General features: G+C 42.4%; 6 protein-coding genes and 1 pseudogene across 14 annotated transcripts; 3 read left to right on the top strand and 4 right to left on the bottom strand.

Moving 5' to 3' along the window:
• Window positions 1-4,691: 4,691 nt before the first annotated feature.
• LOC120421462 (protein DPCD) lies at window positions 4,692-5,640 on the top strand. Of its 2 annotated transcripts, XM_039584675.2 has the most exons (3): window positions 4,692-4,836; window positions 4,898-5,426; window positions 5,492-5,640. In XM_039584675.2, exons 1-3 carry the CDS (start codon window positions 4,799-4,801, stop codon window positions 5,618-5,620), a joined length of 696 nt encoding a protein of 231 aa, XP_039440609.1. In that variant the 5' UTR covers window positions 4,692-4,798; the 3' UTR covers window positions 5,621-5,640. The 2 variants fall into 2 exon arrangements, with proteins under 2 accessions (XP_039440609.1, XP_039440610.1); XM_039584676.2 differs by having other exon boundaries at window positions 4,760-5,426.
• Window positions 5,641-5,845: 205 nt separating this feature from the next.
• LOC120421470 (speckle-type POZ protein B-like) lies at window positions 5,846-7,215 on the bottom strand. Its single transcript, XM_039584688.1, has 2 exons — window positions 7,088-7,215; window positions 5,846-7,001 (listed from the first exon to the last, which is right to left on the bottom strand). Exon 2 carries the CDS (start codon window positions 6,996-6,998, stop codon window positions 5,937-5,939), a length of 1,062 nt encoding a protein of 353 aa, XP_039440622.1. The 5' UTR covers window positions 6,999-7,001; window positions 7,088-7,215; the 3' UTR covers window positions 5,846-5,936.
• Window positions 7,216-7,481: 266 nt separating this feature from the next.
• LOC120421471 (origin recognition complex subunit 5-like) lies at window positions 7,482-10,009 on the top strand (annotated as a pseudogene).
• On the bottom strand, window positions 9,662-12,258 carry LOC120421472 (glutamyl-tRNA(Gln) amidotransferase subunit C-1, mitochondrial-like). Of its 2 annotated transcripts, XM_039584689.2 has the most exons (3): window positions 11,624-12,258; window positions 10,335-11,548; window positions 9,662-10,264 (listed from the first exon to the last, which is right to left on the bottom strand). In XM_039584689.2, the coding sequence occupies exon 2, from the start codon at window positions 11,308-11,310 to the stop codon at window positions 10,825-10,827; it is 486 nt and encodes a 161-aa protein (XP_039440623.1). In that variant the 5' UTR covers window positions 11,311-11,548; window positions 11,624-12,258; the 3' UTR covers window positions 9,662-10,264; window positions 10,335-10,824. The 2 variants fall into 2 exon arrangements, with proteins under 2 accessions (XP_039440623.1, XP_052565019.1); XM_052709059.1 differs by having other exon boundaries at window positions 10,335-12,258.
• Window positions 12,259-14,766: 2,508 nt separating this feature from the next.
• Window positions 14,767-17,420, bottom strand: LOC120421478 (uncharacterized). Of its 5 annotated transcripts, none has more exons than XR_008212287.1 (3): window positions 16,030-16,614; window positions 14,968-15,919; window positions 14,767-14,897 (listed from the first exon to the last, which is right to left on the bottom strand). XR_008212287.1 is itself a non-coding variant. In XM_052709054.1 (3 exons), exon 1 carries the CDS (start codon window positions 16,098-16,100, stop codon window positions 15,162-15,164), a length of 939 nt encoding a protein of 312 aa, XP_052565014.1. In that variant the 5' UTR covers window positions 16,101-16,614; the 3' UTR covers window positions 14,767-14,897; window positions 14,968-15,043; window positions 15,159-15,161. The 5 variants fall into 5 exon arrangements, 4 of the variants coding, with proteins under 4 accessions (XP_052565014.1, XP_039440629.1, XP_052565015.1 ...); XM_052709054.1 differs by having other exon boundaries at window positions 14,968-15,043; window positions 15,159-16,614; XM_039584695.2 differs by having other exon boundaries at window positions 14,968-15,043; window positions 15,684-16,614.
• Window positions 17,421-18,323: 903 nt separating this feature from the next.
• On the top strand, window positions 18,324-19,307 carry LOC120421466 (40S ribosomal protein S19a). 3 transcript variants are annotated; one of them, XM_039584682.2, is made up of 3 exons: window positions 18,324-18,411; window positions 18,677-18,747; window positions 18,816-19,307. In XM_039584682.2, exons 2-3 carry the CDS (start codon window positions 18,677-18,679, stop codon window positions 19,213-19,215), a joined length of 471 nt encoding a protein of 156 aa, XP_039440616.1. In that variant the 5' UTR covers window positions 18,324-18,411; the 3' UTR covers window positions 19,216-19,307. The 3 variants fall into 3 exon arrangements, with proteins under 3 accessions (XP_039440616.1, XP_039440617.1, XP_039440618.1); XM_039584683.1 differs by having other exon boundaries at window positions 18,392-18,477; XM_039584684.1 differs by having other exon boundaries at window positions 18,392-18,599.
• A 4,156-nt stretch (window positions 19,308-23,463) lies between these two features.
• LOC120421469 (GRIP and coiled-coil domain-containing protein 1) lies at window positions 23,464-25,784 on the bottom strand. Its single transcript, XM_039584687.2, has 2 exons — window positions 25,550-25,784; window positions 23,464-25,487 (listed from the first exon to the last, which is right to left on the bottom strand). Exons 1-2 carry the CDS (start codon window positions 25,623-25,625, stop codon window positions 23,551-23,553), a joined length of 2,013 nt encoding a protein of 670 aa, XP_039440621.1. The 5' UTR covers window positions 25,626-25,784; the 3' UTR covers window positions 23,464-23,550.
• Between the last annotated feature and the right edge of the window lie 457 nt (window positions 25,785-26,241).

The following is a 26,241-nucleotide window of genomic DNA, read 5'->3' as shown; positions in this document are numbered from 1 at the left end:
AAAGTCAGGGAGATTTATTTCAGCTACCGTCAGTAGGGGTAACATTAAGTCTGGGTGGTTAGATTAGGTCAAAGTGTTTTTTTTACGGATTTTGCAATTTTTCAAGTTCTTTTAAATGAAACTGAACTCTGTTTGAAGTGTTGTGTAGGGAACATTTCAAGAAAACTTTGCTGAAAAAATCTCTTGAAAAATCAACCCTTTTTATATTTTTCTGAAATTGCTCGAAAAGTACCTGAATGTTTAAAAATCTTCCAACATTGTAGCATGCCAATACCTTGCACAAGTAACACTGTTGAATTACTTGTTTTGACCCTATCTTTGTATTTGAACATAATTTAAGGGGTGAGATTGGGTCAGATTTTCGAACGATTGACATTTAAGGTAGGCTTTACAAATTACACCAAAATGTCTTGATAGAAAATATTTTTCGAAATAATTGAAATAGTCTTTGTTATTTAGAAACTTTGAGGGGTGTCTGAAGATATTAGAAAATCATAAATTGACATACATGGACACTTTTTAAGAAATTAAGGATATCCAAAACTCTGAATTTTGGCATTAGTGCATCTCCAGCGCGGGTACAAACAAAGAAAAAATACTCTAAATTTAAAAAGATCGTTCGTTGGATTAAAAGTTCGCGTTGGTGAATATTCGTAGAAAGTTCAAACTTTTTAATTTAAAAGTTGGAAAGTTGTTGATACTACCATGCATTTCTGGAACAAAATCGTTGTATCGGTAAAAGTTTTTTGCTTTTAATTTAAGAAGAAACTTTTTATGGCATGAATAAATAACATTTAACATTACAGTGATGATTTTCAAAAAATGTAATGGATTTTATTTCAATATTTTAATATTAAAACAGTTGCTTCCGTTTTTTTTTTTGTATTCAACACATCTGCTTATGGTTGGCCAACTTCCGCGTCCAAGCTGAACCGATTCTTACGGTACGCCACCGGTCACGTGCGAAGGCCCCATGCTGAGCAGGTTACGGATGGACGTTTCGTTGGGCAGCAACATCGCGGCCTTCATTTTGGAGCGCGACAGCGTTGTAGAGAACAGGGTGGAACAGGATAGTCGTCAAACATGTCCCGCAACGAGAAAAGGACTGCGGACCCTCAGGACATCCCACACTGTCCCGTCATCACTTCCGGCACATAATGCTGCTGATGGTCGTAAACCGCCGGCACCGAGTGCAACATCCGCGCTGACCTCCGATTATGGCGCTTCTCGTCGATTCCCTCTTCCGTCGGATCCTTCTCCTCACCGTTAAAATTTACTTTATCGTACTTGTTCGAAAAGCGTATGTAAATCTGCTTCAACTTAAATTTCGTCCTCCTGGCCACCACCACCGAATACAACCGGTGCAAATCCACATCCCGACCTCCGATCTTCGGCAACTGCATAAACTGCGTCCTACAAAAACAAACAAAATTAATCACAAACGCCACCAAACACCCAAGCTTCCTTCTTACCAACTCCGGTCGTGAAACAGCTGCAGGTCCTGCAGGAAGCTGGCCTTGTCCTTTTTCGAAAACCAACTTTCCCCGAGACCTCGTCCCGCACCGGCACCACCCACCTTCCGCTGCTGCTGTTTTGGCTCACAAAGGTGTCCGCGTCCGACTCCTGGCTGTGGCCGCGTCCGGATTTGATTCGCTTTGTGGACAACTCACTCACCACCGGCACTACCAAAATGTTTGTTTATATTTTGTACTTAGGCGTACACGGTTACACGAGAACGACGAAATGAAAGAAATTATGTAGTCGAATTAAAAGTAAAAACTTTTAAATCAGTTAGCAATGAGATTTTCAAAAACTGTAGCAGTAAAAGTTTTCATATTCAAAACAAGAAAAAAACTTTTAATGGAGCAAATTTTGACCACTTTTTATTTCAACAGTAAGTTACTTTTGCCATTACAGTAATATTTTTTTGTGTGTAGCAAACATCGAAGCAAATCAAATTTGCACCCGACGTCAACCCCACCGCGGTACCTGTCGCGGTAGAAAATTTGCTCTCAGTTCTTCGGGATTTCACTTTGCTACCCGCTATTCTGCTTGTTTGCTACCGTGGCAAATGGAATGATGCACGAAAAATTGAACCATGCACGGAAAAAAACCATTTTTTTAAATTGTTTTTTTACGTTAAAAAAAATAACAAAAAAATAAAAAAAAATTGAAAAAGATAAAAAAAAATTTAAAAAAAATTGAAAAAATTAAGAAAAATTAAATAAATACAAAAAAATTAAAAAAATTAAAATTAATTTTTTAAACTTTATGTTCTTCGACTCTGATCAAAGTCGAGGGGGGGGGGGCAAAAAAATTAAAAAAAAGTTAAAAATTTAAATTACAGGCCACGGTGTCAACATTTGAATGAAAAAAATGTTTTAAGATGCATCATACACCTGTCCAGTTGTTTTGCAATCATTGATTTCCAAAATTTCTAAGTACTGACGAAAATTTTATTTTTGCGGTGCTGTACATTGTAATTTCATAAAAGTTCAAAATATTTTCAAACGAGTCCAAACATGTTAAATATGATTATCAATGCAGAAAAAGGCATTTTAGATTGTTCTCAGTTGATTAGACTTCTATTTCCATTGAAATTTTGATATTTTTTTGAAAAAATATTTTATTGCCCCCTGTTTTTTCGGACCAATTTTGAAGGTGGGGGGGGGGACGTAAACTTTGAAAAATATATGCAACGGCCTAAATTTGAAAAAAAAAATCAAAAATAAGGCCGTTGCAAATATTTTTCAAAGTTTATGTCGCCCTCCCTTCAAAATCGGTCCGAAAAATCAGGGGGCAAAAAAATATTTTTTTCAAAAAACCTAAAATTTTCTAAAGGAAATAGAAGTCTAGCCAACAGAAAACCATTACAAATGCATTTCCCTGCGTTTAAAGCATATTTAGCATGTCTGTGATCGATCAAAAATATTTTTAATTTTTGTGAAATTCCAATGTGCAGCACCGCAAAAAGTTTTTTTTTCGACGAAAAAAAAAATCTCTCCAATACTTGGATATTTTGAAAACTAATGATTGCAAAACAACTGGGCAGGTGTAAAATGCATTTTAAAACACTTTGTTCATTCAAATGTTGAGACCATGGCTTGTTATTTGATTTTTTTTTCATCATTTTAATAAAAAAAATGTTTTAAAATGCATTATATACCTGTCCAGTTGTTTTGCCATCATTAGTTTTCAAAATATCTAAGTATTGACGAAAATTTTACTTTTTGCGAAAAATAATATTTTTGCGGTGCTGTACATTGGAATTTCATAAAAATTCTAAACATTTTTAAACAAGCCCAAACATGCTAAATATGATTATCAATGCAAAAAAATGCATTTTAGATTGTTTTCAGTTGATTAGACTTCTATTTTCATGGAAATTTTGAAGTTTTTTGGAAAAATATTTTTTTTGCCCCCTGATTTTTCAGCCCAATTTTGAAGGGGGGGGGGCGACATAAACTTTGAAATATATTTGCAACGGCCTAACTTTTAAAATCGAAAATAAACTTTAGTCGTCATTTCAGTTATGCTACTTTTCTATGACCAAAGAAGCTATTTTGTGTCATTGGTTCACCCATACAAGTCTCCATACAATTTTGGCAGCTGTCCATACAAAAATGGTACGTAAATATTCGAAAATCTGTAACTGTTGAATGAATTTTCTGATCTTCGTCAAAGTTGTAGGTATTTTTGAGGAATATTCAGAAAAAAATAGTTACACAAAAAAAATCCGATTCGATTTTTTATTAACATTTTTTCACAAAACTCACTCTAAAATTCGTATTTTTTGATTTTCGAAATTTTTTATGTTTTAGGGGACAAAACCCCGCAACTTTTGAGCCTTCAAAGAGAAGGCCCCAACAAAGTTTGAGTCAAATAAAAAAATACAAATGAAATCCATTTCCGGTTTTGGTAGAGAATTGCTCTACTATCAAAATGTTGCTCAATATCAATGAAATTGTGATTTTTTTTGGTGATCTGCGGCTTTAAAAACCTTTTTATCTTTAACAATTGATTTTAAAGTTTTTTCAATAAAAAAAAAATCAAATTGAGGAATTAAATATATGGCTTGAAATCATAGAAATAATTAGTAATTCTTAGGTTTAACGTTTACTTCAATAATAACCCGGTTCTGTACAAAATCTAAAATACACGCAGAGCAGAGATCTCTCCCCTCAAAAGCTCTTTCTTTGTAGGAAAAGTCCTCAAATGTCTACCACCCCTTCCGGACGTTAGCATAAAACAAAACAGTTATGCACACACACACTCATACACAAAGCACTCGCACACATACACACAACACGCCGAGCTTTCGTGGGCAAAGGAGAGAGAGAGAGTTGTGCACCGTTACCATGCCACCCACCTCGGGAAAACTTTTCCTAAACCGTAGAAAGGATCTCACTTTTAACAACTTTTATTGAAATTAAACTTGTGTTAGAACTTTAACTTTATGTTTTACTAAATTATAATTATTTGTCACATTTTCACACTAATTTACGAATCGTTTTCCCGTTGTTTTCCTCGTAAAAGCACTCATTTTCCACGCAGCACACCCACGAAGGACTCGTCCTGACCGCGCCGACTTTTCACGAATGAAAGCTCTCTCACAAACTCAAGCGCGCGCGCTCTCTCTCTCTCTCTCTCTCTCTCTCTCTGGTGGTGAAAGCTCCCCTCCGTGTGGTGAAGAGAGCGTTGTCAATGTAAACAACATGTGCGTCGCGCGTGGTGGCGCAGAGTTTGTTTTGTTTTGCTTCAAAATCAGCTGCGATTCTCGCCGAAAGAACCGATCTCCATGGCAATCCATGGCAATCCGGTAGTTTGTTTGGAAAAGTGAATATTGTTCACTGCAGCTGTGCGGTAAAACTTGGTAAAGTTCTAGAAATCCCCTCAGAATGTCCTACGTGGCCTGGTTGAGCCGGATTCGCGGCGCGGACAAGTCCTCCGCGATTCAGGGCACGGTCCGCAAGGTGCACTACAACTTCCCGGACGGGGCCGAAATGCTGGAGGAGTACAGCACCGAAACGGGCGTGGTGCTGCGACGAGCCTGGAAGAACCGGTCGGACCTGCTGCGGAAAGACGATTGGACGGTGGAGTTGGGAGATCCCATCCCACAGGGATTGAAGAAGGGCGGTGGCGGCGCCGCCGCGGACGGTGGCTTCCTGGTGCAAGAATCTTCAACGGAACCGTTTCTCTCCAAACGTGTCACGCGGAACGCCATCGAGTGGCGCATCCGGAACCTGCCGTACCCGCTGTCCACGTACACGATCAGCTGTGAGGGCGATCAGCGCACGATTACGGTGCGGACGTCCAACAAAAAGTACTACAAAAAGATCGAGGTGCCGGAGTTTCAGCGGTGCGGCTTTGCCCCCAGGCAGGAGGATTTGACCGTGCGGCACCAGAGCCAGACGTTGATACTGTCGGTGGGTTTGGGTTGAGAATCGTTTGAGATTTAATTGAATTTAATCGACTTTAAATCTTATTTTAGTACAAAAAGCCTCCGATTCTGGTGGAGATGGAGAAAGCGGTTCTGGTTGAGCTGCAAAATGTGGAAACAGTTGAGTATGATAACAGTCTTCAGTGCGAGGACCTTCTGAAAGGGTTAATTGGACAATAAGATTAATTTTCTAGCGGAAACCACGTTTACATTTTATTTCGATGACCTGCCATAAAAATCAGCTATTTTTTTTAAATGTGTCGGAGTGAGATTTAGTCATACAATTGTCTGGCCCAATGCCACCCCTAATGAAAGTACTATTTTTTGTACTTTCATTAGGGGTATTGGACCGCCGCCAAAGTTGTTTGGTTACTTCTATGCACGAACCAATGCAAACAATTTTAATTTTAAGGAGAATTTCGAGTTTATTTTTTATTCACTTTGAAAAGATAATGTTGGGACATAGTTTAGAATACTGTTCAGAGATCTCCTTTTCCTAAGTGGGTGGCAATTTTGCGGCCAGCGCCCAAACCGTTTCATTGACCAGGTGAGGATGGGTTTGGACCATCGTTTTCCAACCGGTCGTTTTGGTCACGTTGACGGCGACGCTACCACTGAGAAACTGCAGCGTTTCCTGCTTCATCTCGTGGTCGTTGTGCATGTCCGCCAGCACCAGTGTGTCCGCCGCGGTCTTCCATCTGAGCTTGGCCATGATGTGGCGCCGGCACAGACTCTTCAACGTTGCGATGTCATACTTATCAGCTGCCGTGTACAGTTTGTGGGCCATTTTGTCCATGCTGGTCGGCGTCAGTTGATCCGTGTAGATGTACCGGAGCAGTTCCCTGAAGACATCTGGCTCGATATCGTCGATGGTTACGCAGTTCTCGATCGTTTCCAGCATTTCATGCTCGAACATGGAAGCGAAAACGGAGCTCCGGGCTGAGAGTATTCCTTTGTAGGCAAGAAACCGTTGATCGGCAACCTGTACGGTCACGTCGCCATATTTCTCCCCGTCGACGAGATTTTTCAAATCGTTGGACAAGCTTCCTGGCAAAGTTTCCGGCAGTTTCTTCGTCAACTTTTTATCATTCGAGACTTTGGCATTAGTGACGATTTTGCACTTAATGAAAAGTTGATCATCAATCTTCACCTTCTCGAGCAACATTTCACGTTTGATGAATTTGCTATAGGACCAAGTGTTAGATTTCGCAAAATCGCACTCGAAAGTGCTCTTCTGTATAATGCAGCCTGTGGAAGTTTCCATAGATAACTCAAACTCCACTTCGATTTTTGCTTTGCTATCCAACGGCGTATTTACTATCTCTAAGCCCAACAAACAATAGTCAGGTTCCGAGGACGATTTTGGATTAAAATTCAAAACCCATTTCTCTGTGACGCTCTCATCGTACGGAAACTGGAAGGAACTCTGGACGCCTTTGACCGTGGCCAGCCAAGTGCTGCAATTTTGTATTTCCCAGGTGTAGGCATACTGGTTTGGTCTCACGGTTGTGACCATCTTGTCTTCCTGGACGTTGGCCGCATTGCTGGAAGTGGACATGATCTGGACACATAATAAAGTTTAATTTATTAAAAACAACTTTAAAGGTTGAATCTTGAATCTAGGACCAGAATTATCATATTACTTACGGTTGAATCAATTAAACTCCTGAAATTTCGTCAGATTACGCGTCCGCGGATTCCCGCAATAACCCGTTGAAAAGACTACACCCTTACCAAAAATTATGATTTTCTGAGTTCAATATCCCACTTTTTCATACGATTTTTTAAGTTCTAGAGTAAATTTTCAAAAGGTCCTATGCGACAAAATAAACAAACTGAGTTATTTATTGCATGACATTCTGCAGAGCGGAAACTACGCTATCCGCTGATCCAATTTCTTAAAAGCCTTTTATTTTTCAAGTTATTGATAAAATACAAAACAACCTAAAACCTCTCTCAAAAAATTTCACACCGAATAAATATAGGTCGTTTACCACTTGGGAGTCCTATGTGCATTCGAGTCAAACGTGCACATAGAACCGTAGCAAATCGACCTATGTGCCATTTATATAATTTAATAATCATGATGCATATACGCCCATATCAAAATGACCTATGTAAATGTTTATTTAGCTAATTTAAAAATATTTATAAGTCGTTTTTTATGAAATCCTAAAATAAAAATATTTTGCAATCTTCATGTTCGCCCAATCCTCGCGCAACGTGTAGGCAACAGCTGATTGAGAGCATGAAATGTTTCAATGCTTCCAGCGCGCGAGAGAGAAACCGTTAGGAGAACAAATCGACCAATCAGAGAACTCGTCAGCATCTGTCAGATAGGTGCTTGCAAATTAACTTACACGACAATGTAAACAATCTTTGCTTGGGTCCGGATAGGACTTTTCGTATTTTTCTAGTTTTTTGATGTTTTTTTCATGTTTTTTTACCAAAGAAGTGCCAAAATCTTGGTGTAGGCTAATTATTTAGCGTTCAGGTAAGTTTTTCTATTAAAATACAGCAGTGGTAGCGAACTGTAACCTGAAATTTGAACAATTTTTGATGATAACTTTTTTTTAGGAATCTGCAAGCAACCACTTGGCTGCCGTTGGTAATTTAATTTGGAGAATTGCGTGATTTAATTGTGAGTTAATTAGGAATTTTGGTTTTAGGTGTCGTGAAGGTGGTTTGATGACGCCCATTACGAGCAAAGCGTGGCACCTGCGGCTCAAGCAGTACTATCCGGACCAAGTGAAGCAAATGCACGAGGGCAAACAAAGAAGAGCGAGAAGAAGAATTTTAATGCGTCTCCGCTGCCGCCACCTTCTACTAGTGAGAAGGAACCAGCGACGCCGGACCAGACGAAGGTCGTTGTAGCCATAAGCACTCGTCGTCGTCGTCTCTCAAGAATCACAGCAGGAGTGGTGGAAGCTGCAGTAGTAAGAAGGACAAGAACCGGCAGAACGGCGAGCGGGACAATAATAAAGACCGGGATCTGCACTAGGATCGCGATCGGGAGAGGGAAAAGGACTGTCACTGGAACAAGTACAGTTCTTGGTCGGGTAAACCGTCGAGTTCATCGTCCTCGAAGCACCACCACGAAGAACGCCACCGAATGCTGTCCCACTCGTCGTCGTCCTCGGATCGGCATCTACACAGCGGAGCAAGTAGCCGGCGGGAATCGTCCTCGAACGTTACGAAGGACAAGGAGGTCAGCGGCAACGTCGTGAGCGTTCCAGCTCCGATGGTTCATTCCAGATGTGTGGCGCCCGGGATTGGACGGCAACGTGCGAAAGGACGCCGTAGGGACGAGGATTCGCCGAAGGCCATCCTGAACCGGCTGACCGGTCACGTCCCGTGCGCGGCCAACGGGTACGCCTCGCTGGCCAGCGTCGACTCCATGAAGGACTTTGTGGCCCAGCTGGCGCGACTGTCGCCCTCGCGAAGCTACATCGTCGTGCTGGAGAACGCCGAACGGGTGCGCGACATGGACCACAACGTGCTGCCAATGTTGCTGCGACTGCCGGAGGTGACCGGGCTGAACGTGTGCGTGCTGCTCGTGTCGGATTTGCCGTTTGAAAAGTACTTTGTCAGGACGGGGCTCGCGCCGGTAGTGAAGCTGTTTGTGGCCGAGTACAGCAAGAAGGACATTCTGGTGATTCTGATGAACGATTTCGAGGCGGTGCGGGAGCAATTAAGGATTGAGTTTGAGTAAGGGTTATTTTGGATGTTTTAGGGCAATTTGTGATACTGATTGGTTGTACTTTTTAGGTCCTACAAGCATGCCAACTTGTCGGAGGAGGAAATTGATAAGCGTCTGAAGATTGTGGAGATGCTGACGCCCAATTTCTACAAAAACTACCTCAACATCTTCCTGAACGTGTTCTTCAAGGTGTGTCGAGACTTGAAGGAGCTGCAGCTGGTTGCGCTCGAGTGCTTCCACAAGTACTGCGAACCGGTGCTGGACGGGACGATTGCCGCGGACGACGTGACCCGGCTTTGGCGGAACCATGAAACTTGGCCTCGGGACAATCTACATGCGCATGGGGAACGTCAACCAGGAGTTGCTACGTCCCATCACCGTCGACGGCCAGACTTCTTCTGAATCCGTCGAGCAGATGCAAACGATGGAGCGGCTGGCGCAAAACCTGGAACTGCCCTTCTACGCCAAGTTCCTGCTGTTTGCGGCGTACCTCGTGAGTCACAACGCCGCCAAGGAGGACAAATAACTGTTTATGAAATATCACGGCAGGCAGAAGAAGCGCCTCCAGTCGGTCAACGCAAAGGCCAAGGTGTCGGAGAAGATGACCACCAGCTGGGACCGAAGGCGTTCACCATCGACCGGCTGTTGGCCATCTTTTACGCCATTCTGGACGAGAAGATCGGCCTGACGTGCAACTTGCTGGCGCAAATCTCAACGCTGATTCATCTCAAGTTCCTGAACTTTGCCTCCGGCGAGGGAACCATCATGGACGGCAGCGCGACTTTAGTGCACCGTAGGAATGGACTTTATCGTGCACATCGGCAAGGCAAGGCTTCAACGTGAGACAATACCTATGCGATTTCTTCTAAACTTGCGCTTGTATTTATTAAACTCAACTTGTTAAATACTATTTTCAATAAATATTGCGGTAAATCCGAGATGTGAATCGTTTCGCTGAGGGTGGTGTCGCGGGACCGCAGCTGAAAGAGGCCATTCTGGAGACACTGGTCGCGCAGCAGCAGGCAGTACGGGACGGCAATCGAGTCGAGGTGGTGCAGCTGTTTGGCCAGGGAACGACCGCCGTTACGCTCGGAGCAGTCGAGACTCCGGCATCAGGGCGGGGTCTGGAAAGCGAGAAAGACAGTTAAAACTCAAAATTTGATCAGAAATCAGAAACAAGAACGCAGTACTTACTGTCGGAAAGACACACGATGCCACACTTGAACGGCGCCAGCTTGCGGTGAATCCTCACGCTTGCATCGCCGCCACTTTCAAACGCATCCAGCACGATCTGCAGCGTGGCCACGGGTTGATCAGGTATCGACAGGAGAGCGTGTGACCTTGGTCCAGATTAAGGGTCAAGGAATCATTCAAGAGAACCTTCCCGTTCGCAAATCGCTCCTCTATTGTAACTCCAAACGGTACATTCGGATCAAAGGTTTCCTTTACAAAGCTCAGGTTCTCCCGCATCGGAATCCCAGAACATGCTTCGTACACCGCTGTTCCAGCTTCCCCTCGTCTAAACTCATCTCTCAGATTATTGCGCAACATTCGTCCAATCGGGCTCAGCTTAAAACCGTCCACAACATTATCCCCCAAACCTAACGCTACAAATTTACTATCCCTACAAGCTTCCAGCAGCTGCCGGAAGCCCACAATCCCCTTCCCACCAACCATCCCCCGCTCACTTCCTCGGTTCCTGCTCGAGCGGAATATTTCCCGGTGGCGCCACAAAGTACTCCTCCTCGGTAACGCGTGCGTTCCTCAGCACATCCTGCTGGATGTTCCAGTCGGACACGCGGTCCTCGCGCAGCGTCAACCGCTCTCGCTCCAGCACCGTGTACAGCGGTTCCGCAAACTCGATCGCGTCCTCGAGCGTCCGGTGGGCCTCGGCGCTGTCCAGATCCACCAGGCTTAACCGCTCCAGCAGCTGCACCGTTTGGGCGTCCACCGGGATGCGGGTTGGTGTCGACTGGCCGTCAATCGTAGATTTGTGTGGACGCTGGGGAACCTTGCTCGGATGTTTAAGCTCGTGGAAATTGATCTTTTGCCGGGTGCTCTTTTCCTGTGTCCCGGATAAATCGGCCGGCTTCGTTGAGGCAAAGGTCCTCACCAGCGAGTGGAGGGTGCGTCCCGGGGGTGGTCGTAGATGGCACGGAATTCTAATCATGTCACACGAGGAGCCGAACTACGAAGGAACACGGGATTGATAAGCTGAATTTTCTTGGTTCCGGCCGCGTCCTGCAGAATTTCGACAGCCAATATCGTCGGATTTTCCAACACCGTCGTATTGAAGCAGATGTTTATTACACTATTGTCTACCGACTCGAACCGTTACCGGGAATCCGTGCTGACCCGCCTCCAGGTAGGCCGGTTTCTTTCGGTGGAGATTTGGGCACCGATCAGATCTGTAATAAAAATTAACGCGAAAAAAACGCCATAATTTGTGCTGTCACCGTACTGTATAATAAAAAATAACTTACCTGAACAGCTTACGACAGGATTCAATCATTTTTAAATTTTAAAAACGTAAAAAAACAAAAAAAAACAACGCAAAACTTGAAAAGTCCTATGCGACTCAACCAAATATTGTTTACATTGTCGCATAGGATGTTTTGCCAGCACCTATCTGACAGATGCCTTCGAGAGCGCTGATTGGTCGACTTTTTCTCCTAACGGTTTCTCTCTCTCGCGCTGCAAGCATTGAAACATTTCATGCTCTCGATCAGCTGATGACCACACGTTGCGCGAGGATTGTACAAACATCATTATCATAAAAAAAGTTTTTCTTTTTAAATAAAGATTTAAATTTAATTTAGAAAAGTCCTATGTGCAATGCTGCACGCATTTGCTCCAATGTGTTTAATCCTATCTGCAAAAATTGTTCTATGAAACGTGTCCTATGTGCAATCAAAGGTCGTATGAAACAAATTTATTCAAAAATAAGTTTAAACTAAACTTTTGATAGTTCCCGATAAGTACACTTAAAAAGCACCATTCTAGGTCTATTGGTGCGTTTTTAGAATTGAAAAATACCCAACTTTGTTTAAATGGGATTTAAAAATGTCCAGCAATACTTTGACATCAAATTACACAGATTGAGGTTTTTGCACATAGAACCTTTTGAAAATTTACTCTAGAGTTCAGGTATTACAACCACAAAAATGGGTTATATGGGTTAAACTGAAAAATTCGTATAAAAGGTGGAATATTGAACTCAGAAAATCATGTTTTTTTGGTCAGGGTGTATTCGCGGGAAAAAAGCGAAAAAAAAACAAAGTAGCACGCCCAATTCAAATAACTCAGTTCTGAGTTATTTTTACTCAGATTTATAAATATATCGAGAAATTCAAAGTGCAACATGGAGTTAAACTTTCTGTCAAGCTGCTGTGACAGCTGTGAAAGTTTCACTCCATGTTACCGGCTCACATCTCTCTTTTTAATTTCTCGATATGATAGGGGAAATACACCCATTTTAATCACTCTAAGCCGTTCAACCAATTCTCATCACTTTTGCCGTTTAAACGCTATTAAATCAACATTTTCAGATGTATCAACAATGGAGAGTTGCTTGCTCACTTTTATTTGAGCTATTTATTATTTACTTTGGAACAGTCAAAAACACTTTATTTAAGCTGTACACTCAACCCCCGGTGGTTGGTCACTTTTTCGTTTGACACTTTTTTAGTTTGTACCCCGTTGGTTGGTCAAAGTCAAACTAAAAAGTGACGAACTGTTACTTTTTACACGGCGCTCACGCACACTATCAAAACAAACGTTTAGTAGTGTGTGTGAACTCCATGTAAAAGGGGTGTCAAACTAAAAAGTGACCCCGTTCGTTTGACAACAGTTGGTGTCAAACCATCGGGGTTTGAGTGTAATTCATGATCAAAGTGCTGATAGGCCGATAATACAAATAGGCTGAAAAAGGGTATAGTTTCCCTATATCAATTCGACGGTAACATTTCAAAAGGTACATTTTGAGACTTTCTGGGTTATTGCATATTCTAAAAAAGTACTCCTAATAAGCTACCTCTCCACCAAAAATGAGCAAAAGTTACTTTAGTAAAGTCTATTTAATAATGATTTTAAATATTTAAAGTAACATAAACAAAATATCTGCCATCAGCAGTCCCTGTTTATATAGCCCTGTCAAACTGTCAAACAAAAGACTACATGAACCTCGTGACGAAAAAAAAAAGCATTATGAAAAAAGCGCCATGTACATTAGGGTGTAATATGGTTGTATGGAAAAAAATAAAGTTGTCCAAATTTGGCTAGCACAGCAACTTTTTGGTTCCTTATAGGGTCCTTAACAACTCCCCAAAGTTTTTGAACGATTGGTTTAGTCAATAGCGTGAAACTTGGATTTTTTAAATATCAAAATTCAAAAAAATGATTTTTCCCATACAAATTTGTATGGAAAATTGAATCGCTTTGCGCAAAGTGAGGACTAAACCAATCGTTCCCAAACTTTGGGGAGTTGTTTAGGACCCCAAAAGGAACTAAAATAATGCTGTGCTGGAAAATCGATTTTGATATTACACCCTAATGTACCATGCTTCATCAAAATTGAATGGTAGAAATTACAAAAACATTGGAGGGTTAAAATTACCATATCGCTCTCGACATAGTAAAACTGACTGCGTTAATCAGTCAATCCAAGCACGGAATGTTTTCAGCAAAAATACGTCGGTTCGTATTCTCAATAACTTAACCCTACAAAATGGTAGCAACCGAGGTAGCAACTACCATGGTTGGATTTTCAGTGTTTGCAAATGTTTTGAAAATGTTATTTTTTCTCGTATTTTCTTTTACCGTGTTTTTCACTTATCCAGCTTTTTAAGCGAAAATGGCGTTCGAATCTCGGTTCGAATGGTGAACGCCCGAAATGTCAAAATCACGCAGTGGTACCAACATTACGAAAAAAGTGTGCCATGGTATGACAGCCGCATTTTTTTTCTTATGTTGGTGCTCTTGCGCGATTTTGACATTTCGGACGTTCAACATTCGAACGCCATCTTCGCTTAAAAACCTGGATAGGGATCGTGCATAAACCACGTGGCCTTTAAATTTGAAATTTATCAATATTTTTTTATTAGTAGTATTAAAAAATAAAAAAATATAATTTAATAATAAGCAAGACATTTGTTTCAATGATTAATTTTTAAATTATGCATTTTTATATTAAAAAAGATAAATTTAGCTAGGTGCACAACTCATTTAAAATTTTCCCATAAAATTGGAAGGCAAAAAAATATTACAAGATAAAAATTCAAAACATTCAAGGGAAAACTATAAAGAAAACTTAATTTCAACGCACGTTTTCCAAATTTTGAAACAAAAATTAATACAAAATGCATGATCATTATTAAATTAATGGTTCTGTCAAAATATCTTTGAATTATAATTATAATTATTTTTCTCGTGTTTCATGTTTTTTTTTTATTTTGTGGCCATGATCAAGTCCGAGATCAAGCCCCCATTTTTTTTAAATTCATTTTTATTTAGAGGTGAAAGAGAAATTTTACCACCCTCGTTTAAAAACAGAGTTTTTTTTAAATTTCATATTAAATGGTTGCGGACCAACTTTTTAAGTCCCCAAAAAAGAAAAACAACAACAACATCGATGACATCCAAGCTTTATTTCATCAAAAAAAAAGTCAGGTTACAGGTCATTGGTAAAATTCGTCACACCCCAAAGCTCCTTCAATCTCCCGTCGAGGACCGAATGAATCCGATAAGCAGCGATCAAATCTGAGGAAGATAAACGTGAAAAAAAAGGTTAGAATAAATATTACCAAACCGTGTTACTAAATGTAATTACCTCCTGTGTTTCCAAAAAGATTTGGTATTCCAGTTTTGACAGGTTGCGAGGTTTCCATCTGAGGCAAGGTTTCCATCTGAGGAAAAACAAAAACCAAAATAAAAGAGAATAAAACCAGCTATAACAAACAAACAACAAACTACAAAGTCACACAAAATTTTGAAAACATGCCAAAAATCTCACTAGATTACTTTTCAAACCGATTCAACAATAACAAGAATAGCAACCAACGAACAAACGCAAAAACTAGTTAAATACTTTGAAAATACTGAAAATTTTGAATATCGCAATCTCAGCAACCGTGGTAAACCACGGTAACTGAGATTTTGACAGTTGCCAAAATTTTCAACTTCGAAATTTGGATTAGCGGGCAATTCCTCGGTTGGAATTGCCGCTGGATGTGCCAAAATATTGTTTTCAGGGAGAATTTTGGTTCCCGATGGGAGATCCGGCGGAGTCGAATCCACCTCAGGTTGGTCTAAATAAATATCAAGAGGAATTTTGATAGCCGAGGTTGGATTCGACTCCGGCGGATCCACCGCGGGTTGGTCGAAATAGTTTTGATTTGGAATTTGGAAAGCCCATGATGGACCCGGCAGTGCCGGATCCACCACGGATTCGATCGAATTGCTAGGAACAAAATAATTAGTGAGAGAATTTTGATCTGAGAGTGATTCCGTTTCAAGAATCACCCCAGCAGGTCCGAAATAGTAAACCTGATTAGAGGTCCAATCGTCGAGTGGTTCCTGAACCGGGATCGCTGCGAAAGCGAGTTCCGCGAGCGACCTCGGTTCATGAACCACTGAAGCGCGGGCTAGCTCGTTGAGCCGCCCGAAATAGGCCACTGCGAGTTCTGCTAGGTCATCGTCTTCTTCATCATCCCGGATGCCCGATTCGACATCCGGGTCATAGGCCAGTGCTGGCCGGGACCGCCAGACATCCATGCGGTGCGCTAGAAAGAAAGAAAAGAAATTGCGGATTAGATAGAGAAAAATACGACCGTACGCCGCCATCTTCAGTTTGGGTATGAGGGGTTTGTTAGGGGTGCACTCGGGTATATACCTTTTCGGCTTGTTGATTCGTTTCCAAGGGGGGCGTTGCCAAGCGCGCGCGCAGCTATTTATGTTTTTCATTGCTCGCGCATAGCAACGGGCGGGGTTTTGGTCGCGGTAGGCGTTGCGCTTTGCGTTAAAAATTTTGACGGGATTTTTTTTTTGTTTTGCAGAAACTTCTCCGGCCAAGAAAAAACGCTCCTGGGTTCGTTCCGCGTGTCCGCCGAGGATGATTCGTCGATTCAGCTGCTCAAGGACGAATTGCCGGCGAAGATCACGACACCGACGGTCAATCCGGACGTTTCCGAAGTGTTCCAGTGATGAACTTTGTCAAGCAGCGCTCGCTAACCTGGCATCTAAAGACGCACAGTGGCGCGGGAAGCGGCCGGAAAATTAAACGGGAAGACGGTGGTGGTGGTGGCATTTACCCGTCGGCGTCGCCCTCCTCCTCGACGGGAGAAGTATGTCAGGGTTGTACGAGGTTGTTTACCAATGCGTACAAACTGAAGACGCACGCTGGCGGTGCCACCAGCTCCAGTGGCCAGGTCATCGAGGCGCCAAATCTGCACGAGAGCAGTTTGAGCAGAAATTTAAGTGCTTCTGAACTAAACTCTCAATTCACTAATTTTATTATTTCCACCTCAACAGCACAACTTAATCCCTCTTTCCACTCCTCCGATAGCTGTTCTGTGTCCCAGACCTTGACTATCAGCCGGTGTAGACAGGCAGCCAGCTTGTCCGTTCCCATCTTGAGGAGTTCCGCACCGATACCTTCCTTACCCGCTGCTTTGTTGTTCTTCAGCTTCTTGATGGCATCCTTAACTTCCCTCATCGTGGTTGCTGGCTCGTCCTCGCCGTCCACCATACCGCTGACGTCGTTTCTTCCGTCGCCTTGGTACTCCGCCTCTGGGCCGTGCAGGTGCTCGTCGAAGTGCTGCTTCCACCTTTCGATCACCTCACGCTCGTCCGTCAAGATTCCTCCGTCCTTGTCCCGGCACATTTCGGCCCGCGGCATGAAGCCAGTCCGGGATTGACTAAGTTTCTTGTACAAATTATGGGTTACGTTGGAGCGATACAGCTGTTCCATGTCCTGGGACTCCAACTCTTCCAGGCGGCGCTTCTTGTCCCCAAAAGAGGTGGGTTATCTGTCTTCGCAACTGTTTCTACGACTCCTTGTTCCCACGTGTGTTATGCAGCAGCCACCTGTCCCGCGCCGGTTTCATCTCGTCCCAAATCGTCTGACATTCGGCGAGTTCACCCTCGTCAGGCAACCTCAGGATCCTTGAGCTGCTCCAGATTATACCGCTGCGGGCGACGGTCCCGGATCTTGTTGACCTCAGTGGTCCGAATCGATGTCCGCGCCACGGTAGGTTCTTTATTATGTCCGACAAGTGCCGACCATCGATGAGAACATGGTCGATTTGCGTCTCCGTATCGTTTGGTGATCTCCAGGTGTACTTGTAGAGGAGGCTGTGCTGGAAGAAGGTTCTACGTATGGCCATGTTTAGGGTAGAGACCGAGGTAGAGACCCTAAATAGGGAGACTGGTCTAAGTTTGCTAAATCGATCTGGCAACGTATGTTTTGAGCTTGGCAACACTGATAAGTTTTGCTGGGCGTAAAGGCAAATGCTCGTTTGGATACGTCAAACTCGTGTCTGTTTGGGTACGTCAAATTCACTTCGACCAGTCTCCCTATTTAGGATCTCTAGTTTCGGGAGCCCAGTCACGAAATATTCTAGCAGAGCTGGTTCTGTCAGAAACCTGCTAGAACGGTGGAACATTTCTGCTAGAATTTTATAAGAATTCTGCTAGAACGCCGTGACTGGGAGGTAGCGAAATCGATGAGTCGTAGGCCGTTCTCGTTCGTCTGCTGGTGGGCGCTGAACCACCCAATAACCGGTCTAAACTCTGCGTTTAAGTCGCCGATGACAATCTTGACGTCTTCAAAAATGATGAAAACTGCGTGTTTAAGCAAAAGTTTTTCTTAAACATGCAATCTAGGAAAAGGGCGGTCCATAACTGGCGAAAAACACGTTTTTTTTTCAAATGGCTATTTTTCTGCACAAAAGCAAATAGTTGAAGAATCAAATTGTCAACATTGTTCAAAACGCTTCCAATTTCATTGTTTTGAACAAAAGTTTATAGTGATTAAAATATTGAAAATTTGAGAAAAATGCTCGTCGGCTCTACTAGGGGGCCCACTACCGGTTAAAATACCCTAAAAATCTAAGCCTCTACTAAACCCGCGCTTCCATGCGCGCCGGATGTTGTCAAAACCGGTTTGACAGCTGGTCACGTAATAAAAGAACACTCCCCTAAAACGCGAAACGTCAACCGCACGCCATCTTGCGCTCTCTCCATCTCTTTTTCCGGTTGCCCTCACAAGTGCACGGTACGGTTTTCACACTTTGAAGCGTAGTTTTTCGGCAAAAATTGCCCGTAAATCCGCCCGGACAAGGTAAACTTTTGGTGGAATCGACGCCGTTTGGGGTGGGGATCGTGCGGTTGGTGGAAAATTGTGTGATTTTAGTGGTTTTTGCGGGATTTTCGAGCGGTCCACCAAAAGTTGCGCTTGTCGAGGTTAGAACCGAATTTTGTACACAACAAAAACTGACCACGGATTTGTTTCTGCTTGGTTCGTTCTATTTTCCGTACAGATGCCAGGAATCACCGTCAAGGACGTCGACCAGGACAAGGTTGTCCAGGGTGTTGCCCTGTTCCTTAAGAAGTAAGTTTGGGGGAAATTTGCGAATTTGGGAATCTTCTGTTTACTAACGGTTCGTTTTGCCCTTTCAGGTCCGGCAAGCTAAAGGTCCCGGACTACATCGACCTGATCAAGACGGCCAAGTACAAGGAGCTGGCCCCGAGCGATCCGGACTGGTTCTACGTGCGCTGCGCGTCGATCCTGCGCCGCCTGTACCACCAGAGCCCGTCCGGCGTCGGTGCCATCACCCGGATCTACGGTGGCCGCAAGCGCAACGGTGTCCGGCCGTCCCACTTTTGCCGTGCCGACGGTAGCGTCGCCCGCAAGGCCGTCCAGGCGCTCGAGCAGATCAAGCTGATCGAGAAGCACGCCGACGGTGGCCGCAAGCTCACGAGCCAGGGCCAGCGCGATTTGGACCGTATCGCGGCCCAGATCGTGACGAAGCAGCGTGCCGCCCTGAAGAAGGAAGCGGCCACGATTGTGCTGGCGTAAAAAAAACAGAAAAGTGGTGTCGGAGTGTACGCGCGCGCGTGAAGGATGTATTCGATAAGTTAAACCCATTAAAACGCTGAAATCCACACAAATCTCTGGCGTTGTGTAAGTGTTTAGTGAGTTGGAGAAGAAAGAAAGAATTCCATCAGGTGGGTTGCTCTAGGTGGCAGTGGAGTCGGTGGATTTGTGCAAAGTGTTGCGCTTCTTTGAACAGCGTAGGTCTAAACTACATAGAATGCTTCTGATAAATAGCTTAAATTACTTTTTTGATGGGGAGCAAGCTCATCAACCGATAGAAGGATCTTTGACAACAGATTTCGTAAGGGCATCTCCACCGCAGAGATCTAATTGCGTGGCAAACCTATCGGTTGGATTCCCAGTTTTAGCTTTGCTCCGTACCTAATGCACGTTTCCGCACCGCTGGGAGCTAATTTGGCTACTGAATCAAGCCCACCGCGGGGATCTAAATTATTCATTTTCAAATTCTAGCCGTTTTGTTGATGAAATCAATGAAACTACATTCTAGAATGATAGAACATGTTTCTAATTGCATAATATATCCAAATTGATTGCGTATATCAATAAAATATCATTTTCAAAATGTTAAAAGAGTTCATCCGATTTGCTCCCGACATGTTTGCACCCCAACTTTCGCACCGCGGGTATCAAAGCTAAAGCTAAATTAGCATTCGAGTTCATTCAGCGAAGAAAAAGTTCACCGGGGATCCGTCGAGTAGCCAAGATAGGTGCTCGAGAAGTCCCCGAGCTGCGGGTGGCAAATTTCTTCAGCGATTTTTGGAATTATTTGTAGGGGGAGGGGGGGGCAGAATGGACCGCCTAAGGGAAATGCACCAAAAACCATAGAAAAACATAAACAATTTTGAATCCAGTGTAGTAGGCTTATGCTTTGGAATGTTCCCTTCAATGCTGTATACTTGGTTGATGAAAATTTTTTACTTAAAACTATTTTTGAGCCACTTTGAAAAAAAAGTTTTTTTGACTAACTTTCCAGGGTGCGGGGCAGAATGGACCACCCTGCGGGGCAGAATGGGCCACCTTAGAAAACAAGCCGTTTCTTCTAATGCAACGTTGAAGGGTGATAAGAAATTACTTGAGAGACCTTTCCATTATAGTTTCCATGAAATTTGATCACTTTTAAAAAAAATAGTAACTTAAAAAAACAAAGATTTTTGTAAATAGTGTAAATATGTCGAAAAAAGACACTATTTTTACAACTAAGCGTCGAAACAACTAAAAAATCAACTTTTGTTGCATTAAACGTGATTTGTGAAGCTACCAGGAGTAAAATAATCCATTTAGCTCAAATTTTTTAACTTTTGATTGTTTTTATAAGGCAGGAAAAGGGTGGTCCATTCTGCCCCCAAGTGGATTTTAATTTAACACTTCCACCACCAAGTCTCTAAATGATTTTAAGGTTCCGTTGTTGTTTGTATACCTTGGTAGTAACATCTAGTAACGTTATAAGCATTGAGCAAACTTTTTCAAACAATCCAACTTTTCAGAAAGCTTATTTAAGAACCTCGAAATAAACAACATTTGCGTGGTTTTGTCAATAAATTTACATTTTTGCTCATAATTCGAAAAATACAATGAATTCAGATGTCGTTTTCGGTATGGTGAAGTTATTTGACGTCCTTTATAAGACCCTTGCCTTACAATTGGTCTAAATCCATTCTAAAGCCCAAAACCAAGGGTGGCCCATTCTGCCCCCCTGGTCCATTCTGCCCCCCCTGCCCCTATTTGTTTTGGTTGTTGTTTTTGTCTTCCAAAATGACACAGTTGCAAAAAGGCGCATTTGAACAAGAAAATCCAAAAGAAATAAATTTTAAGTTTAAGTAAATAAATGAAGATGCTAGTGAAGATGCATTTAGTTTGAATATCAAATATGAGTGAATATTAAAGAAATCAGGAGTTTGGTTCAAAACGACTTATATTTAAATTTAAAAATTGTCGGAAACAAATATTTCTTTGTATTATTTTTAAAAATAAAAACTATTAAATTACCTACATTTAATATAAGTTAACATTTTTAAATTCTGTTTTCAAATTCAAATAAATACCAAGCGAAACAATGTTATTGGGCCAATGCAAAATTGTAAACAAAGAGAAAACTAGTATCTTGCTAACGTCGGTGGAGGAATAAGGAAAAAATCCGAATACCCAGGTTTTTTTTAATTTTATATATTTTTTTTTTCATTTCATTTAAAAATATTTTGAATAGTTGTACATGCCATAAAACTGGATGACATTGATAGCTTTATGATTTTATTGTAAAATTAAAAAAACGAATTAAATACAAACGGAATGGTATGAAACCATGTTGACCTTGGTAAATAAGTGTTCAAAGTACCTTATGAAGCGATTTTTGACAAATTTTGAAAAGTTTTAAAAGTTAGTAAACTATAATTAGATAAATGGCATTATTTATTACTTTTAAAATGTCATGTTTTTCTCATTGAAAATGAGTTCGAATTGGAAAACAGACTGCATTTTCAGATTTTTTGAACAATTTTACTCTTAAAATAGTTTAAATTGTTATTTAAACAGAATTCAAAAATATCTTCAAATTTATTAGAATTTTCAGTACCACAAGTTTTATAGTAAATTTGAATTTTTATTTATTCTTCTCTATATTACGATTTTTTCAAATTTGACATTCGAAGTAACCGTACCAAAAGTGAATTTGACGTAATCACTATCAAAATCACCTCGGTTTTTAAAATAACAATTTATCAAAACACTCTATGAAATTCTTTTTTTTTTTTTGTGAAAACGTTCATGGACATACCAAATTTTTAAAACTTGTTAAGGAATTTTGCTTTTTTTTTGCGTTACGTAGTATAAAAGATTTTTGAAAATGTGTGATTGTTAAATGACTAGTGAATGTGTTCAAAACAATCCAAAAATTTTGGATGAACTGCTCGTAATTTCGAGTTTGTTTTTTTACTATTGTTTTCATGTAAAAAATAAAAAAATGTTATATGTAAAAATAATTTTAATAATTCATAAAAAAAACCTTATCTTTATTATTTTTAGTCCTTTCTGATTTACTACCGTCAGTGGGGGTGACTATGGGTCAAAAAACGATACACCTCTCACCCCTTTGAGGGGGTGACATTGGGTCAAATGAAACTAAAATGATGCTCAAATACAAAGGTATAGTAAAAACAAGTCATCCAACAGTGTTTCTTGTTCGAGGGAATCGTATTGACATGCTACAATGTTTGAAGTAGAGATTTTCAAACATTTGGGTACTTTTTGATCAATTCCAACAAAAAATGTAAAAAGTTTATTTTTCGAGAGGTCATTTTTGGCCAAAAACGTACCTCAACTTTAAACTGATGCTAAAATGACAGGATTTGATCTAGGAACGAGATTTTTTCAGCAAAGTCATCTTAAGATGTCCCTTGCACAACCCTTTTAACAGAATTTAGTTTCATTGAGAAGTACCTGAGAAATGGTAAAATCCGTAAAAAAATATTTTGACCCAATCTCACCCCCCAGACCCAATGTCACCCCCATTGACGATATTCAATATCTTGCTTTGAAATTAGAGTGACTGTTTGACTTGAATGTAAAAAAATCAACATTTCATAAATAGTGTTTGGATAATTTTTTATTTGAAGCTGACCATGCAACATTTTTAATCTCGGGAAATGCTATTTATTTCACTTTGACTTAGACAGTTAGAACTGTTTTGCAAATTCAGAGACAACAGGTAATCTTCTAAAGGGAGATAAACATTGTTGTTGGTTTAGTCGACCCAAACGCACTTAACTGAAGAATACGGTTTGGTTTTGGTTTTGTCAATAGTTTATCAAAATTCTGTTTTGTCAGAAAAAAAATGCAACGTTTTTAACTCTGTGTTCTTTATAGAGGAGAAAATCGTGACGTCAGAAATGAACTCAAATCACTCAAAGTTCATTTTGTGAGTGACTTTAACATTTTGGCCTAGTTTGACAGCTACCTCGTCCCCAGTTTTTTTGTGGGAGAGAAAAGGAGGCGAATACTTTATGAAACTCATACCTGTCAAAATTCCTAGCCTCAAAATTTTGTCGCGAGTTGCTTTTCTCCTCTATTAGGTCCCTGCGGTGGAGATGCCCTAAGAAGATTCTAGCCATTTAAAGTGAGAGATTTTGCAATTTGATTCAAAATTTCTACACAATTTTTCTGAACCTTTAGGAACACGAAAGGCTTTTCGAAGTAATCAAAGTCAACTAAACTCTATACGACATAACATGCTATAATTTAAACCTCTTCGTCACGCACACACACGACACTGTCCTCAGTTATTATTCCCTCCTGGTCCCGCGTCTACCGCTTCCCCCCGTCCACCGTCACAATCGACGCCATCTCGGCCGCGCTAAACTTTAACACGGCCGCGATCGCGTTGATCATGTGCTTCTTCCCGTCGGCGTCCTGCGACGTCAGGAAGCTCAACACCACGTTCTTCAGATACTCCAGGTTGGCGCCTTCGCGGGACTTGCAGCGCTCGAGCCGATCGATTTGCTCGTCCAGCTGGGCGATCCGATCGTGCAGTTCCTCCTGGGACGCGATCTTGTCGTGCAGGGCCTGGCGGAGCGCCGCTTCGGCGTTGTTTTTGGCGGTCCTGAGGGCGGTTATTTCGATCTCCTTGCGGGCCAGCTCGTGGGCGTAGTGCAGGATGTGATGCGTTTCGGGGTTCGAGGCGGCGTCCGTTTTGAAGACCGAGTTGAGGGCGTTGATCTTTTTGGAGAGGGCGATTGGGAGGTTGTCGACGAGGTGGTCCGGGTCGGAACCGTTGGAATGTTGCTGCTGTTGGCCGCTGGAATCGTGCATTAGGATGTCGAATGACGTTCGGAGGGACTTGATCTCTTCCTCCTTTTCCTCGAGCAGTTGAAGTGATCGTTCGCGTTGCTTCTTGAGCTGCTGCTCCAACTGGGACAGTTTGGACTTGAAGTCGGATTCGAGCGCCGTGATTAGCTCCTGCGTGCGAACCTTCTCCGTCTTGATCGCGTTGTTATGCTCGATCAGCTTGTTTTTATACTCCACCTCCAGATCGTCAATGTTCGCGTTCAGCACTTTGATCTTCTCCTGCAGCGTCTTCGTGTTGGTCTTGTGAATCTGAATGTTTGCCTTCAACACCTCGTTCTCCTTCAAACAAGCCTCAAAATTCCTTTCCAAGCTCCTAAAATCCTCCAAACTCGTACTCTGCGCCGGTACGACACTCTCCTCCACGTGCACCGTGAACAAACTCGACAAATCCAACGGATTCTCCAGCTTCGCATTCTCCGCCAGCAGCAAGTTCTTCATGTACCCAATCTCCTCCACGATCCGCTCGACGTTACTCTCCTGGCTGATCCGCCTCGTCCCACCTGCATTGCTCTCAACCGCAATCTTCGAAAGCTTGTCCTTCAACTTGCAAATACTGTCCTGATCTTGCTGCCGAAGCCGGTCGTACGTGCCGACAACCTCGCTAAGTTCGGCCAGCCGGGCCTCCAAATTGGCAACCCGTTCCTCGTGCACCTGCTCGAGCTTCTTGCTGCGTTCCTCCGCCACCAGAACTCGTTTCTGCTCCGAACGGATCGCAGCCGCGTGCTGCCGCTTAAGATTCTCAATTTCTCCCTGAAATTGATGCAACAACGACGACAACGCCGCATTCTCCTTCTTCGAGCTCTCGAGCAGCTCCGAATGCTGCCGGACCCTCTCGGACTCCGCCTGTGGCATCTCGTTGACCCGCCTGTCGGAATGTTTCTGGTTAAACTGAATCTTCAAATCGCGCAGCTGCATCTCCAGCGTTTCGTTCAAGTGCCGCTCGTCCAGCAACTGCTTCTGCAACTCACAAATCATCACCAACTGGCCGTTACATTCCTCCTCGCGGTCCTGCTTCAACTTGCTCTTGCAGTTCTCCAAATCCGTCTTTATCGTGTAGTTCAAACCCTTAATCTGCTGCTCCAAGTCCCGGATCGCGCCCTCCTTCTCCGCAATCACGTCCCGCAGCTGCTTCCGGTCACTTTTAAACGAGCTCTCCATCCGTCCCTTTTCCGCCGTTAGCGTCGCGAGCGAGTTCATCAGCGTTGCGACCTGCTCCCGCAGGGCATCGTCCCCACCATCACCAGCCACCGACTGCTGTTGCTGAGAGGAGGAGGACACTTGGCCGGAAGTTGCGGACGAATCGGTGGCGACATCCTTTCCGCTGCCGGTGAACGCGGCCAAACTGGACTCGAGGGCAGTTTTTTCCTTCAGAAGGCCCTTGTACGCGGTGACCACGTCTGGGTGGTAAATTAAATTATTGCAAATTTTGCTGTAATTAAGTGTTGCTCGTAATAAGTACCTTTAAGGCGTTTTTCGTAGCGCGAAAGTTGCTCTTTTTGGGAGTTGACGACGGCTTCCAGGTCTTGGCGTTCCATTTTGCCACGCTCGTTGGAAGGAATGTTTAGCAGAAATAATAACTCAATGTATTACAGCACATTCTCAAACTTTCGATAAGTTTTTACGGTCTAATTTAGTTTAAAAAAGTGGACCGTAAAATTTTGCACTATTTTTGTACACGCAACAACATTATTATTTACTTTCGGTTTGACAGTTACCAGTGTTCCCGTCATCAGCTTTGGGTCTGCAAACTTCGAGTGGCGAAGGGGGAGGACACTTTTCAATAATTTATGCATGCAACTGGTTTTGGTGGATTTGGCCTGGATTTTGAACTAGTCTACACCGAGAATCAGCATTACACCACTGACGAACTGACGTGCCACCAGGCATTTCAATTGTACCGTAAAACGGGGTGACTTTGATAGCCGGGGTGACTTTGATAGGTTTGCGATTTTTCCGCAAAATGAAGAGTACAATTAAAATACGTAAGGAGTGGTTTACAAACATACTGACCGTGGTAAAGAAGTGTTCAAAGTACCTCAAGAAGAACTTTTCATAAAATTTTGACAAGTTTAAAAAGTTAGTTAACTATAGTTAAGAAAATGTTGATGAAAGTCATTATTTTAAACTTCTCAAAGTGTCTTGATTTTCTCA

Source organism: Culex pipiens, chromosome 2, assembly GCF_016801865.2.
Source record: "Culex pipiens pallens isolate TS chromosome 2, TS_CPP_V2, whole genome shotgun sequence".
Classification (NCBI taxonomy): domain Eukaryota; kingdom Metazoa; phylum Arthropoda; class Insecta; order Diptera; family Culicidae; genus Culex; species Culex pipiens.
This window is presented reverse-complemented; position numbering and strand designations above follow the sequence as displayed.

What these genes read in the sequence shown, in the direction of transcription:
- LOC120421478 (XM_052709053.1), bottom strand. Translation starts at nt 16,100, where the DNA reads ATGAAAAACATAAATAGCTGCGCGCGCGCTTGGCAACGCCCCCCTTGG.
- LOC120421466 (XM_039584682.2), top strand. Translation starts at nt 18,677, where the DNA reads ATGCCAGGAATCACCGTCAAGGACGTCGACCAGGACAAGGTTGTCCAG. An exon ending in GTTGCCCTGTTCCTTAAGAA is followed by an intron (nt 18,748 to 18,815) that starts GTAAGTTTGGGG and finishes TTGCCCTTTCAG; the next exon opens with GTCCGGCAAGCTAAAGGTCC.
- LOC120421462 (XM_039584675.2), top strand. Translation starts at nt 4,799, where the DNA reads ATGGCAATCCATGGCAATCCGGTAGTTTGTTTGGAAAA. An exon ending in CCGGTAGTTTGTTTGGAAAA is followed by an intron (nt 4,837 to 4,897) that starts GTGAATATTGTT and finishes AAATCCCCTCAG; the next exon opens with AATGTCCTACGTGGCCTGGT. An exon ending in GCCAGACGTTGATACTGTCG is followed by an intron (nt 5,427 to 5,491) that starts GTGGGTTTGGGT and finishes ATCTTATTTTAG; the next exon opens with TACAAAAAGCCTCCGATTCT.
- LOC120421472 (XM_052709059.1), bottom strand. Translation starts at nt 11,310, where the DNA reads ATGATTAGAATTCCGTGCCATCTACGACCACCCCCGGGACGCACCCTC.
- LOC120421469 (XM_039584687.2), bottom strand. Translation starts at nt 25,625, where the DNA reads ATGGAACGCCAAGACCTGGAAGCCGTCGTCAACTCCCAAAAAGAGCAA. An exon ending in CTACGAAAAACGCCTTAAAG is followed by an intron (nt 25,488 to 25,549) that starts GTACTTATTACG and finishes TTTACCACCCAG; the next exon opens with ACGTGGTCACCGCGTACAAG.
- LOC120421470 (XM_039584688.1), bottom strand. Translation starts at nt 6,998, where the DNA reads ATGTCCACTTCCAGCAATGCGGCCAACGTCCAGGAAGACAAGATGGTC.